The sequence below is a fragment of the Podarcis erhardii genome (genome assembly GCF_964252035.2).
Source record: "Podarcis erhardii genome assembly, chromosome: 6".
NCBI lineage: Eukaryota > Metazoa > Chordata > Lepidosauria > Squamata > Lacertidae > Podarcis > Podarcis erhardii.
This window is the reverse complement of record NC_138510.1, coordinates 29,350,476-29,365,497: the sequence shown is the minus strand read 5'-3', so window position 1 is coordinate 29,365,497 and position 15,022 is coordinate 29,350,476. Positions and strand designations below refer to the sequence as shown.

The 15,022-nt window shown below is 43.3% G+C and overlaps 1 protein-coding gene across 2 annotated transcripts in view; it reads left to right on the top strand.

The window, feature by feature from the left end:
• The window catches only part of RALY (RALY heterogeneous nuclear ribonucleoprotein), a 212,692-nt gene extending 201,786 nt beyond the window's left edge, over positions 1 to 10,906 (top strand). For both annotated transcript variants that reach the window (XM_081866807.1, XM_081866808.1), the window contains exons 6-10: positions 1,582 to 1,742; positions 2,599 to 2,712; positions 4,275 to 4,420; positions 7,918 to 7,966; positions 9,025 to 10,906. In XM_081866807.1, coding sequence (XP_081722933.1) covers positions 1,582 to 1,742; positions 2,599 to 2,712; positions 4,275 to 4,420; positions 7,918 to 7,962 — 466 coding nt within the window. In that variant the 3' untranslated portion in view covers positions 7,963 to 7,966; positions 9,025 to 10,906. The remainder of the gene's footprint in view (positions 1 to 1,581; positions 1,743 to 2,598; positions 2,713 to 4,274; positions 4,421 to 7,917; positions 7,967 to 9,024) is intronic.
• Positions 10,907 to 15,022: the final 4,116 nt, after the last annotated feature.

Below are 15,022 nucleotides of genomic sequence, written 5' to 3'. Positions count from 1 at the left end.
TTTAACAATTGATAGCTCTTAGACCAAGTGTGTGGGCAGAAGGTAAATTGGTATCTACTGCCTGATCTCTGAGTGATGTTCAGATGTTCAGCAAGGATTCTGGCTCACAGCAGCAGCAGCAGCAACAAAAGCCACACCCCCTTCTAAAATAGGCTGTTGAGTTGAAGAAAGATTGGGGGAAAGGGAACCGGAAGTAGATTTTTGAGTGACATGATTATGAGCTCAATTTTGGTACTGGAAACCTATTCCTGTACTAAGTGTATCCTTTAGTCTAAGAGTATGTTGCCTCCACCATTTTGCACCTGTCCCCAGCTGGTGACTTTTGGGGCTTCAGGAAAGAAAATAAAAGTCAATCCTGCAACCCTGATGTCTGCCCATTCCTGCCTTATGCTATCCAAAATGTATAAAATAATTGTATGGCTAGTTGTTGAAAATGTGGCAGGATTAGAGAATACCTTTTGGTCTGTTCGGCTGCATGGATACCTTGCCAGGAAATAACAGTCCTTGGGGAAGGTGAGTAGCTCTGTGGTAGAGCATCTCTGCCTTGCATGAAGGTGGTCTCAGATTCCATCTCCAGGTAGGGCTAGGAAAAGCCTGAAGTTCTGAGGAGCCACAGGCACAATGCTGACAATACTGAGCTTCCTATGCTCTTGAGTGATTCAAAAGATCACAAAATGTGTCCTATAAGTCATCTTTTGACCTATATAAAAGGAGTTGCTCTGAAAGATTTTTTTTTAAGCTACTTTTCCATGTGATAGTAGCAGCCCATGTCCTCTAGGCTAAATACTGGAAAGGGAAAGAAACAGCACAATTAAGGGAATGAGGTATGAAAATGTGGGGAATAGCATCCTTGAGTAAAATCACATGGGTACTACAGGTAAAACAGAAGAGGGTAAAAATGAACAAATTTGAGCCAAAGTAGCTCGCTACAGAAAGCCTAATAAAAGGCAAGCCATTTCCGTTATACATTTGTAGACAAGTATTTAGATTAGAACTAAGTATTAGGTTTATAATGCAAGAATTGTAAGAGTTAATGATGTATTAAATTTCTGAAAGTATTGTGTGAGGTCTTTAATGATTTTGCATAGCATCTTACATTTGTATGGCGTTTTTAAGGTCTTTTGTTTATTGATTTTGTGTAAGGATTCCGTACATTTGAAAAAGCTGATGTGGAAGTTCCATTGCATGGTTCCGAGTAAGTGTTTGCAATTGTATCATTAAAGGATTCATTTGGAAGCAATAAGCATTATGGCTGGAATCCAACACAGTGCTAAATGAACGTTCTGTCACTGCAAGGGTTTCCACTTGTGCAGTGAAATGTTCTCTCTCCCTCTCTTCCCCCTAGATGCCCCTTAGATCTGTTCTGGGGTTTCCTCCAAACCTCTGGAGCAGATTTGAGGAGAATATGTGTAGCAGGAGGAGATGGGGGAGGTTTCATTGCACAACAAGAAATTCATGTACTGATGGGATGTCGTAGTTGAATTGTATGTTTAAATTTATCTTAAGGTCTTATAATCATATAGAACTTTATGGGGGAAAGGGAGGGGGCTTCTTCTACCGTAAGCTACTTTTGTCTTGCAGACTCTTTGAGTATCGGGGACGGGTGTCTCCCATTCCCAGGGTGGTTCCTGTGAAGCGTCCACGAGTGACCATCCCTTTGGTACGGCGCGTAAAAGCAACACTCCCAGTCAAACTCTTTGCCCGATCCGCTGCCATTGCAAACAGCTCTGCCAAATTAAAATGTAAGCTTCTATGTTATTACACAGAGATAATTCATATTTCAAAGACCGGAGCTTGCCTTCAAAGCCTGCCTTTGCATTGTATTGTACGACATATGCTAACAACAGTTTTGCAAGGCAACCCTGTTTGCTGTATTTTATGTATGCATATATTTATAAAAACACGGTGGTGGTTGGTGCCCCATTGGGACTGACAGGGCAGAAAGGAGGGAGAACAGCAGCAAGCTGAACCAAAGCCAATGACACGCAGAGCCAACTAATTCTAGTTCTGTCCATGCTGAGTTCTACAAAGGAAACACTGCAAAAAAAAGGAGGAAGGTGATCTCTTGATCAGATCATTCCGCACCTGTCCACCACCAAAGTGATTGTGTAAAGCATCTTTAAATGAAATGAGAATCCATTGCTAAACGTTCAAGGTTTGTATGTTAAAATTATCAGGTTTGGCGGGGGGGGGGTTAAATGTTTTTTTAAAGTTACAATCCATGGTTTGTAAAGCAATGTCATTCTCTTGCCAAAGTCATTATAGTCCAGAGCTTCCGTGCCTTTAATAAGCTGTGTCTGAGGATTGGGGCATTGATTGCTTGTCCCATTTATGGAGCACTAGGATGGGAGAAACTGTACCTGCCAAAATTCTCCTGTCTTCTTCACAGCTATGAAAGGCAAAGGAGACCTGTCCTATATTGAATCCAACAACCTTATATTGTGATGGCTCCCTAGTAGGACCTGCTACTGAAAGGTATATAAGGAAAAGAACTAATTCTCTGCTCAAGAAAAGCACCACTTTCGCAAAATAAGAAAGAATAGTAAGCCTTGCTTCCGGCTTTTCTCTCTCTCTCTCTCTCTCTCTTTCCTCTCCAAGTGAAATGCAATGAACTGCAGACAATTAAAACGGAGTTGACGCAGATCAAATCCAACATTGATGCTCTCCTGGGCAGATTGGAGCAGATTGCAGAACAACAGAAAGCATCGGCAGGTCAGTGGGCTGATTCCAAATCTCTCGTCAATGAGGCCGAAACATTGCAGGAGTTCAGGTGCAGAGATTAACTCTGTGCCAGTTACCTAGCTGTTGCCAGCACTCCTTCACCTGGGGACCTGCATTCATTTATGCTTTTGCTGTTGTAATTCAGCAGCTGAGGCCACTGTATTATTCCAACATACTATTGTTTTTAAGTACAAGCTATTGTTTCTGAAGCATCTCAAAGATGAGGATATTCTGTTAGCGTTTTATCACAAAGGTTGCGATAGCAAGGGTTAAACAGAACAGCTTTTGGAAACCACACACACTAAGGATGTAAAAAGGCATCCCTTTCCTCTCTGTCCCATATTAATCACATGCAGCGTAGTTTCTGCTCTGCTGCAGTTTGTCTTCCACCAAAAACAATGTTATTTGCCTTACTGTTGACTGCGGCAAAATCATGTAATTTATGCAAGTTACGTAAGTTGCAATGTCATTACATTATCCCACCACTTTAATGTCAATGCACTGCAAATTGGTTGGCGTGGAATTAGTTATGTATCATTTGCAGACTGAAGGCGACAACGGTAGTGGATGGCAGCCCTGTTCAGGGAAGTTTTTAATATTTAACGCTGTACTGTTTTTAACACTTGATTGGGAGCCGCCCAGAGTGGCTGGGGAAACTCAGCCAGATGGGCGGGGTATAAATAATAAATTATTATTATTATTATTATTATTATTATTATTATTATTATTATTATTGTGATTTGCTGGATTGATTTCCGTTCCAGACATGGGACAAATAAGTGAACATCAGCAATTTTCTGTTCCCATTTCTGCGTACATTGGAATTCTGTGACATCTCTAACACACACAAACACCAGAGAAAGATAACAGTAGGCTTGGGAGCAGAGTTTACAGGAGTACATGAAAGCTATGTGTGGAAACCCACGAGGGAAGGGCATTCCACCAGCCTCCATGAGGACTGAGCATGTTCAATGGCCACAAACTCCTGTTAAGGAGGGGGAAAATGAAAGGAGGGGGGGCAGTTAGCAGACTGACCAGTGAACAGGAGCAACCAACATTGCAAAAAGTTGTTGCAGGGCCTCCTTGTTTTAATCCGATGGTGCTTCCTGATTTGCACTGCAATCCTATCTATGTCTACTTAAAAGTAAGTCCTATAGAATTTCGTGGACCTTACTTCCACGTAAGTGGAGGTAGGATTGCAGCCATAGCCCTAAAAAGGTAGATTTTTATAACACAGGTTTTAACCCACAGAGTTGTTGCTCGCCCCATCCCCTTGTATGGAAACCATGTCTCCCACTCCTCCTACCGTAAATGGGGGGGGGGAGGTTTCATATCTCTAAACCTGGAGTCACCACCCCTGCCCAGCTCTCAGTAGGTGATCAAAGCTCCTCCCATACCCTCCTCTGGTTTACATCTGATCAAAAGCAGGATCTGTCACAAGAGTTCCCAGACCACTGGTTAGTGTGAGCAACAATGAAATGATTGATTCAGAGAGTGGCCCAAATGGAGTGTCAATCTCTTGGGTTTGTCCCTTACTACATCTCATCCTGCAGAGGTCAGAAAGAAAGCAGATGGGAACAAAAGCGAGCTTTCCCAAGAAGACACAGCGTCTGAGGCAGAAATGAACGTAGAGGAGCCACTCAACGGCGAGGAGGGAGAAGAAGAAGGTCTCCTGAGAGATGACTGTGACGATGAATTGGTAGGAAACCATTGCTCTCCCACCCCTGTGGATTGATAAGCCTTGTACAATTTTGACAGTGTTCAGATTGCTGGCAAAAGCAATATTCTCTCCCCCTCCCCTCAAATAAATGGCCGTCTTTCATGCTGTGATCGGTTACAGCTGGGTTATCCGCTTTTCAGCCCATCCTGGAAGGTGGCCTTTCCAGGAAGCACCTGGCATGTTGATGCTCAGAAATGGGACCTGTCCTTCCGCATTCAAATCAACAAATCCAGGCTTTCTTGGCTGTCAATCTCTGCCTAATGCAAAGAGCTTTGTTCCAAGACAGTTTATTCTCAGATGTGTGAGTGTCTGAATATGTGGCTGGAAAACATATCATAATAAGCTGTTGTAAATTCCCAACTCAGATTGCCTTGGGTCTGATCCAGTGCAGCACATGCATAGATAGCCCTTTTAAAAATAAATAAATGTGAAACCAGCTATATAGCGATGAAGCAGGAGGCTGAAATTCCATACATATGCACACCATTCCCACTCCTGAAATACCTGGCATACCACTCTTTTCTTTTTAAGATATTTCATGCTGGTTGCCAGTCAGCTTTATTGTACATAGCCAAAGGCCTCTGCAATATATAAACTATAAAAAAATTCCCAAGCAGTAGGTGAATTAAAGGAGAAACCTGCTATGGAAACTCACAGGGCAACTGTTAATAGCCATATATGCCACCCTCCAGGGGTAACAAAGCACTGGATTAATATTTATAATACATTATAATTCTCAAGATGGCTAAAATGCAGCGTCTTAGCTGCCAATACAGAACCTTGGATGGAGAGGCCAACTGCGCATCGCCAAAGGAGACAAAAGTAGAGACTTGCATAGAATTGCATATGCTAATCTCTATGTAGAAATGCAAATTTAGCCTAATTACTATAATTTAAACAGAAATACAATGCATCTCACCATTGTAGGGAAGACAGTTCCCATGTGACCTCTGTGCCAGCTCATTATGCTGTCCAGGTGCTGTTGGTGGGCTCCCCCACTGTCTTTTCTGATGGCTCTTGATTTTTAAACTGAGAGAAGGCAGCCCTTCAAACAGAAGACAGTCCTCTCCAAAAAAGGGGGTGCATGGCTACTGTAGCCTTGAATCCTAGGCTGGAACTGAGAATCAGGCACTCACAGCAGGATTCTCTCTCCAGCAAGAGATACGAATAAGCAAAAGGCTCCCCCTGCAGACATCTAGCTTTCAGCTAGATTAGAACAAGTATCCAGGGCTGGCACCAGGAGGTGGTAATGCCAGGCATCTGCCAAGGCCCATTTCATGTGTAGGGCTCACTGCCAATCCCTGGATGTTCTTAGTCCCATACAGGCAGGGGCCCTGCTGATAACGTCTTGCCTACCCAGCCCACAAACTGGAATGAGCACCCCAAGACTCTCTCTGTCATGCTCTGTTTTTACTAGACCTGCAGATAATGCTCTGAAATTTGCAGTGCCAAGCAAAAATAGCAGAAACCTGCTCCACAGGAACTACGAGGACCAGGGCTTTCGTTTGGCTTGGCCATCCTTGTTTTGTGGAACAGTATCCCTGTGGTGCTATGGCAGCTTCCTGCTCTCTGTCCTTTCCAGAAACAATTGAAGACATTATAGTTTGGCATCTTTTTCCAGTTAGATGAAAAGGTCTCCTAGTTAGGTTTAAAAACAACACAAAATGGAAACCTATTTTCAGTCGCAGTTGGTTTGTGTGTGTGTTTATACTGTTTTAAAAATTATTTGCAGCAGATTATACGGCATGTTTGTAAATCACATTCAGTTGCATGTGAAAGGTGATCCATAGATTAACAAGCCGTCGTCGTCATCATCCCAATTGTAGCCAAAACTATACCACTTAAATATTTTGAAAACCGGTTTAAAACCTTGGCGCCAAGAAACTTTTACAGCAGTGGCCATTTAACTTAAACAGACAGATGCCGCAGCTGATCCCACCCAACTCTTTAGCCCTGCATGGACATTTGGGCACATGGAATGAACGTGCGCGTGGCATGGAACTAGCAGGCTCTGCCCTGCATGTGTTCCATCATATGTCCTGTTTGTGGAAATGTCACAAGCACATCAGATTTGCAAAAGAGTGTGTTCAGCAGATCCTGCCATGGTTTCACTCTGTGCACATAAATTGAACATGCAGGGCCCACAGCTGAACATCTGACTTATCATTATTATCGTGAGCTATCCTTTGATCTCATTTCCAATAAAATATCCAACTGTGCCCACACACACACACACACACACACACACACACACACAGAGAGAGAGAGAGAGAGAGAGAGAGAGAGAGAATATGAGAACTGCTCTCTATAATCAAATCACATTAAATGTTAAACCCAGTTCAGCAAATTATTGCCTTTCTGCAATTTGGTTTATACACTTGTCAGCGAGCAATCTTGAAAGTTGTATACATTGAAATAACACATGCAATACAAAGTTTAGAGGGGCCATAATTCCAGAATGTGCGTCTTTCTTCATTCACTGAAAGCCACTGTGGCACACTGGAGAAAACCCCAGTGACTTTTCCTTGGAAGGTCAGCCACTACCCTATCTTGCTGTGCAGATACAGTACGGGCTGGTGGTGGTGGTGTTGCATTAACCAAATTAAGCATTGCTACAGCATGAAATGTCACTGTGAATAATCAGCTGCCAAACCAGGGCCCAAGTATTTGAACCAATAATTCCAAAGAAGTGTAATGATTGGGGGGTTCACATTTAATGCATGATTTAATAGTGTTCAAGAGGAACAAGCTATAAAAATTCATGGAAACTTATTTGGACCCAGCCCTGCTTGCTCAACAAATTCCCAAGCTGTTTTAAAATACTGGTATCATCACTTAGCAATGATTTCTAGAGCATTTGCCCGTGCGCGAAGTATTTTATAACTCCCATCTCATGTATCATATTTCCCCCTACAAGAAGCTCTTCTCAGGGCACTCTGCTCAGATTATTAATTCAGATACTTCTGAGCTGCAATTTGATGTTACTAATGCTGAACTAATGCTCCAGCATCACTTTTATTAGTAATGAATGCTTACAGACCTAGATATTTGCCAATTTTCACAAAGGTTGACGTTGTGGCACCCACGTGGTCATAGATGCCTTCTTGGGCACCTACAGAGTCCACCCCCCTTTGAAATTAGGCTAGAACGAAAATTCAGCTGCAGTCAATATAATAGATTGCGGTGTGTGCTTGGTTGCAGTATGTATGTGGTGCCCACAACCATTTCTTATGCTTTACAAATGGGCCTAAGCACCCAAAAGAAATTGGCAACAACCCAACCCCATGGACACTTGGGCTATAGTCGTATACACACTTACCTGGGAATGAGCCCACCTGAATTCAGTAAGGGCTCTGAGTAGCCATGTATAAGGTATCACTTTAGGGTTCTTTATTTCCAATACACGTAACCTTTATCCTAGCAACAGCTCAAAAAGAGAAGCAAATAATCTCCTCCCCCTTTTTCTTCTCTTTCAGGAGAATAGCCATTACACAGATGTGGAGGACTCCAGCCTACAGTAACTAGGTATATTTACGAGCATATATAATACTTTGTTTTTCTCAAAAAAAGATATAATGAACGGTGCACATTTGTATATAGTCAATTCGGCAAGCTTAATTTCAACAGTGTTCCCCCTTTTTTGCAAATTTGCTGCTCTTTGATTTCAGACAAAGACCGTACAAAGAGGTTTGTGACACAGGCCAGGGATGAGGAAACTAGGGCCCTCCAGATGTTGTATTATTTTATTGTTAGCCGCCCTGAGCCCGGCTTCGGCTGGGGAGGGTGGGATATAAATAAATTTTTTTATTATTATTTATTATTGCTGGGCCCTCAACTTTCATAATCTCCAGCCATCAAGGCCAAGAAATGGTGGGAGTTGGAACAACATCTGGAAAACAACAGGTTCCCCATCCCTGGTGCCAGAATACACCCACAGACCCACAGCTGATTTTGGCCATTCCCCCCCCCCCCCTCCAATCCTCCAGAGCAGATCTGGAGGATGCATAGGGCTATAAGGTGGAGGAGAGGAAGGGGAAGCCCTGGTGCATGAGTGGAAGTCTTCTAGTGCAATGCTGGGCTGTTCATTGGGACTGGAAGGGAAGAAGACATGGAGGCCAACAGTAGGTAGAGCCAGAGTCAATGGCAAACAGAGCCAACTAGTTTTAGTTTTGTCCCCATCCTCCTTCCTGTTGAATTCAGCCGACATTGAGGGGGAAGCTGACAACCAGTGGCACCCCCTGGAGTGGTTGTAAGGAAGATGGCAGGCATGAGGGGCTAGAAGCAGACTGAGGTTGGTGGAGCACTGCCCCATTCACCCTGATGGATGAATTCCACCCTTTAAATTAACGGCCCCCACCTTATTTCTGATAGTGACTTTCCAGGGGTTCAGACAATAATCTTTCCCAGACCTACCTGGAAATGGCATGGATTTAACATGGGACCTTCTGCATGCAGAACATGTGCCCTCCTGCTGAGATATGACCCTTTCCGCCAATAAATGCTTCCAACAATTGAGCATGAATCACAGAGAAGTTATTCAGTCTATCTGTTTACTCTTTTCCCTGTTCCTCCCCACCCCCTAGCATAATCAGCGCAACAGCGATGAAGAGAGGGAGGACAGCAAGAGGTTCAATCCTGCCTTGGCATGTTAAGCCAGATAAGCATAACATGCAGGACTGCCATCATCTCTCTGCCTGGCATTCAAAAGGAGAAACATGGACCAATCTCTCCAAGCCGTTTTGTAGTACACAGCAAACTAGCCATCCCAGTGGATCCTCATCAGTGCCCATCAAACCCACCCTTGTACTACAAACTTAGAGCCCTGCTGCCAGCACAAGCACCCGTCGTTCCATGATCTCCAACAGCCCGATATTGGAACTGATTTCTTACACCTGGAAAGGAAAGCGAGAGAGATACTATATAAAGAGCCTTGCTCCTGAGACATGATGAGGACAGGATGTGGAAAGTGAAGAGAAAGAAAACTATTTCACTATGTACAATTTACAGTTTTGCATTTGAAATCCAGGTCATGACCGGGATAGCCAGGGGTGCCTCCTCCTAGTCCATTTACCTCCTCCTAGGTAGCTTTGGTCCCGCTCCACCCTGCAGACTATGGCATTTCACACAGGCCCTTTGTCATACGTGGTGTGCCCTTTGGAAAGAAGAACAGAGAACCTGACTATTTACAGACCATTCTGTACAGGAGCAACAAACCGCCTTTTGTTCATCCAGTTTCCTAAGAGTCAGCAATGGTGAAGGCAGGTGGTAGGTCTCTACTGTACACAGGTGTGAGTACGGAGTGAAGTTACCATAGAGGATACAATAAGAGATAAGCATTTCAGAATAAGGGATGATTGGAGTCTTTGCTTTACAACCCATGCGCTTCATCAAAGTTCCATAAGCCATTTATTTGCTCTTTATAAAAATAAGGTCAACTCAATCAGGTCCAAAAGGGAAGATAAAAGATGAATGGTCAGATGGCAATCCGTCCAAAAAAAAAAAAAAAAAGACTCATATAACATCTGAAACCAATTGCATTTCCGATCTAAGAGAGGAAAAACAATTTCATTTTTGTTTAAGGATAGTTTAAAGTGCAAGTACGGCGTTTCCATGCACTGCTCTGGTTCACCAGATGCAGCTTAGTCATGCTGGCCACATGACCCGGAAGCTGTCTGTGGACAAACGCTGGCTCCCTCGGCCAGTAAAGCGAGATGAGCGCCGCAACCCCAAAGTCATCTGCAACTGGACCTAACAGTCAGGGGTCCCTTTACCTTTAATCTGCTTCCTTTCATCCCTTATCTGAAATGCAGATGCTTTCAGCCCACTCACACCCGTAATGACAATAGGTATGCAATGTATGTTGTGCAGCTGATTAAGTTGAAATATCCGGCAAATTGCATATTATCATTATTATTATTTTGCAATGTTCCCTTCTGTGATCTAATCCTCTCTAACGCAGTCTACTCCTCATCGCCAACTTCAGCAAGAGATGGTGTGGTGTTGGCTTTACAGCATGACTCTGTCCTAGAGACTTCAACCAACCTGCTCAGAAAGGGAGAGAACAGCATTGTTGTATAAGCCACTTCCATAAGACCTTGGGTTCTCAACTTTTTAAAAAAAGATTTCTGCTGGAAAACATCCCACCGGACTGCATCTCTTCCTTAGGGCTTGTTAACAGAGGGTCATGGCTCTCAAAGCACAACAACATACATCAGCTTCTTTGTTGAAAATACATCCTGGAGAGCAAAAAGGGGCACTTGTTTTGATTTTCTCCGCTTTGTTTTTCTATTGCCTTTTCTCTTCTGCGCCTCCTGCAAAGTTTGGCCACTTTGTTGTACTGAGCTATTTTAGAACTGCTTTCTAGGCTTTGTTTTGCTATGATCCAACCACAAGACTGGGGTATGGAAGGAAGGGGGGGGCTTTGTATATAAAATCCTGTATAATAAAAGGAAGAACTTGATTCATCATGTAGTCTTGCTGCTACTTTTCTTAACTTCCCTTAAATAGGCTCTGTTTTACTGCTACCTGTGAAAGTCTTAGTCTTCCAACTAGAAATAGAAACTGATTTCAAAGTATGTCTACATCACATCAAGTATTTGTTTTGGTTCATATTGCTTAATTCACAGTTTCCCACTGATTCTTTTGTTCTTCCCACTGCTCTTTTTTCATATACAGGTAATTTGCCACTTACACGCAGTTAATTTGTGTGCATTCAGCTTTAAGTGCTTGGCAAAAAAAAAAAAAGGGGGGGGGAGGAGTCTGGAGTCTGGGAAAAATGAGTTTGGCACTCCAATTTGCCATTGAACCTAATGTGTTTTGACTATACACAATTCTAGTTTTACACGCTATCCCTGGAATGCATCCCCTGCCAAAGTTGAGAGTTGCCTGTATACCCAAATGCTAGCCATTCAGAACCACAAGTAGGATCCGCAACCAAACGTTGGAGTGTGGTTATCCTGCTCAGCATTCCACCCAATCAGACCCTCTTCCAGGATACTCCATCCCATCTAACTATCAATTGGCATTCCCTAGCCACTAAGCATGCTCAGTCCTCATTGGGCGGGAGATTTTGCAGGGGGGAGGGTTTCCCTTAAATATTTTCCCCAAGCTCCTTTCACGAATAAATGGCAATATTAACGGTGGGTTCTTAAGCAAACTGAATGCACTACTAGCACAGTTCTAGTTTAAATTGTTTTGCTTGCGTTCGTTGCCCTTGCTGCAAACTGAAAGTGCTAAAAGATTGTCCTGGTGAAAAGCATGGATCTATGTGCCTGTTAAAAGAGCCATAGATCTGCAGCATCAAGTATAAGCAAGAATCTGTAGCACAGGAGCCTGCCACCTGCACCCACCCCTGCTGTGCTCATGCCACACGGGGAAATCAATCCACACATGTTAAGTCTAAAGTCTGCCTCAGTCAAACAGTCTGTCACATAGGAGCTAGTTCTGAACCGCACAAGAATTCACTTAGGGGGCTATAATCCTATTCCAGAGCTTATTCACATAAAATCTCCATTAACACATTCTGAGGCTTCATACATATAGTGCACTAAGCCAAATTGTGAGTTAGGGCAAGTTTGCAGGATCTCAGAGAGGAGAACGCAACTGCTATGCTGCTCCTCTCTGGTAGCTTTGCGGCTGTGACATGCTAAGATAATCCACGGCTTGTTTGGCTTAGTGTGTTCAAACTCATGCTCATGGTTTAGCTCTTTCCAGACTAACTATGGGTTTGTCCAGGGGAACTAAGCTATTAGCCTGGGTTCAAACATTCGAATATTGAAGTGGAAAGCAGAATTTTGGAGTGTTCTGAGCAGTACACATAAATGGTCTGCAAACAGCAAGTTGCAATTTACAAATACAATCAGATTGGCTCTCCGCAGTGCTCACTCAACAATCCCAGCCTTTCAGAACTTGCTAAAAATTACCAAAATGTTTTGGGGGGTCAGGACCAGCACTACCATTCTGCAAAGTGAGGCAGCTCCATCAGGCAGCAAATGCTGGGGGTTGGTGGCAGTGGCGGATGCTGCACTCCATAATGCAAGGGGTAGGAATAGTTCAGGCTGGCGGGATCTACCCTGCCTTATTAGCAGCAAACCAGTCAAGTACAAAATAGTGACAGAAATGAACATACTCTCAGACTTAAGGAACAGGGGGCCTCTGAGCATATACTCAGTCCAGGGATTTGTGTCAGTACCAGAACTAAGCACAGTCCTCACACAAAAATCCACACCCAGCTCTCTTCTTCCCACTGTCTCCCCTCCCCCTTCTTCATCTGTACAGCTTAATGGGGGGGGGGGTACTATTGCTACATAATTGAGACAGAATCCTTGTTGATCTGCTGCAAACTACTAGGAAGTCCCAATGTACCTTCTGCCCACCACTCTTCATAAAGTTACAAGGTGCTGCCAGTGGTGGCAGGATCCATGCACACACACTACTAATACTAGCACAGAATTTTCAAGATCCAAGCCGAGATTAATCCAAGCTAGAAGTGACTCAAGATGGCGTTTATACCCCAGGTCCCTAAGCAAACTCTTGCTCAGGCACTGATCTGATCCAGATCTGTGTGGCTTCAGCAAAGTTGCTGCATCCTGCGCCTTTGGACTTCTACCCCAAACATCAAAAATCTATTTGTGCTCTATATGTCACCAGAAAGCATGTTTCCTTGTCCCTATGCACACAATGACTAGTTGTTAAACTGAAGAAGCAAGGCTATAGCAGGGGAGCGGTAAATGTAGATGGGGTTCATAAAAGTGTCCTGTGAAGACAACCACAATGCCACAGTAACGTTACACAAGAGGCACTGATCTTGGCTTTATTAACTTTTGAAGATACATCTATCATAAGGTTACCAGACGTCCCCAGATTTACAAACCAGCCCCCATACAAAATCCATTGACGTTGAAAAGTGTCCCTGGATTCATTGGAAAAAATCTGGTAACCTTAATCTATCATTCATTACAGTTCAGGTGCTATTTAAAAACATTTTCTTTTCTTTTTTACAAAACAAAACATGACTTTAGACTTTGCTGTTCTCAAGTCTTTGGCAAGAAAATAAAAATGATTCGGTAGCAAAACTGAGCTGTGCGATGGTACACATACAAATTAAAATTCAAAAACAGAATGTGTTTAAACATTAAAACGTTGGAGGGGTCTGCCAAAACAGTCGGCCCCAGCTTGCTTTATATGGCTAACCCAGCTGCTAGGGCTAATACTATGGATACATGCTACTCCTTCAAAGTATAGGACTCACCACAAATGCCACAAAGCACATACATATCACTGATTTATCCTCTTCCCTTTACTGTGGATTAAAATTGTCAGTTGCACAGCAAGGCCCTGTAGTGTAATGAAGAGTGACTCTTTCTCCAATGCCCCTGAACATGTAAATTGCTTGAACCATTATTTGTAAAATACTAAAACTTTAGAATCCAGCCCTGCTGGTTCAGAACAACAGCCTGTCTAATCTACTGTCCTGCTTCTCACGGCTAAACTGATGCCTCTTGGGAAGTCCACTGGCTGGTCAAGAGGCCAATAGCCTTCACCTGTTGCCGTTCCCAAGCAACTGCTGTTCAAATGCATGGTGTCACGCAGCCATCGTGACCAGTAGCCATTGCAAAAGCCTTAACTACTGCTAAGTTACTTAACCACCTTTTAGTCACCAGCACGATTTACATATTTCCGACATTTATTCAAGGGGTGAGGAGCCTATGAACCTTCAGGTGATGTTGGGCCCCAACTTCCTTCAGAGCCAGCCATTCAGGGATGAGGGAAGCTGTGGTCCAGCACTTGGGAGACACATTGCAGGGGGTGGGACGAGATGACCATGTGGGTGGATCCCTTCCAACTCTACAGTTCCATCCCTTGTTCATATCCCGGGCATTACTTTTGTTTGGGGATTCAGAACAATCTTCAGGCTTTATCGATACGCTCCAGCTTAGTATTATGTGAGATAAAACTTTTCTACCCATATTATCCTATCATATCTCTTACCTTTTTAAATGCCCTGAAGACTGTACCCTTCACTTGGCAAGCTCAATTTGGGTTGCCCTGTTCTTCACATTTCCAAGCACAACTTCCTTTGAGACACAGTGACCACAACTTGCACAGCATTTCCAAGCATGGTCACATCACAGATCTGTATAAAGGCATTATAATATCGGTAGTTTAATTTCAGTCCCCTCTTCTAATGAACGTGCTTCTTTTCAGTTGCCAGTTTTCACTGAACTATCCACAATGATCCCATAATCCCAATCCAATATCTGCTCCCTAAAAACTCAGACCCCGTCACAGGCATATTAAGATTGAATTATTTTGCCCCAATGCACACCACTTTAGTTATAGACTGAACCACATTTGCCATTTTAACAAATAGTTTGGAGATACCCTTTTTGATACTCTTCTGTTTTGACCCTCAATAATTTAGAATCATGATCAAACTTGTGACCTCACTGCTCACAGGTTCTTTATGAGAAAAGTTTAAAAAGCACCAGTACCAATACATATTCTTGAGAACTATATATTCTCACTCCCTGCTTCCTATTCTACCAGTTGCTGATCCGTAAGACAATGCACCCCTTACTG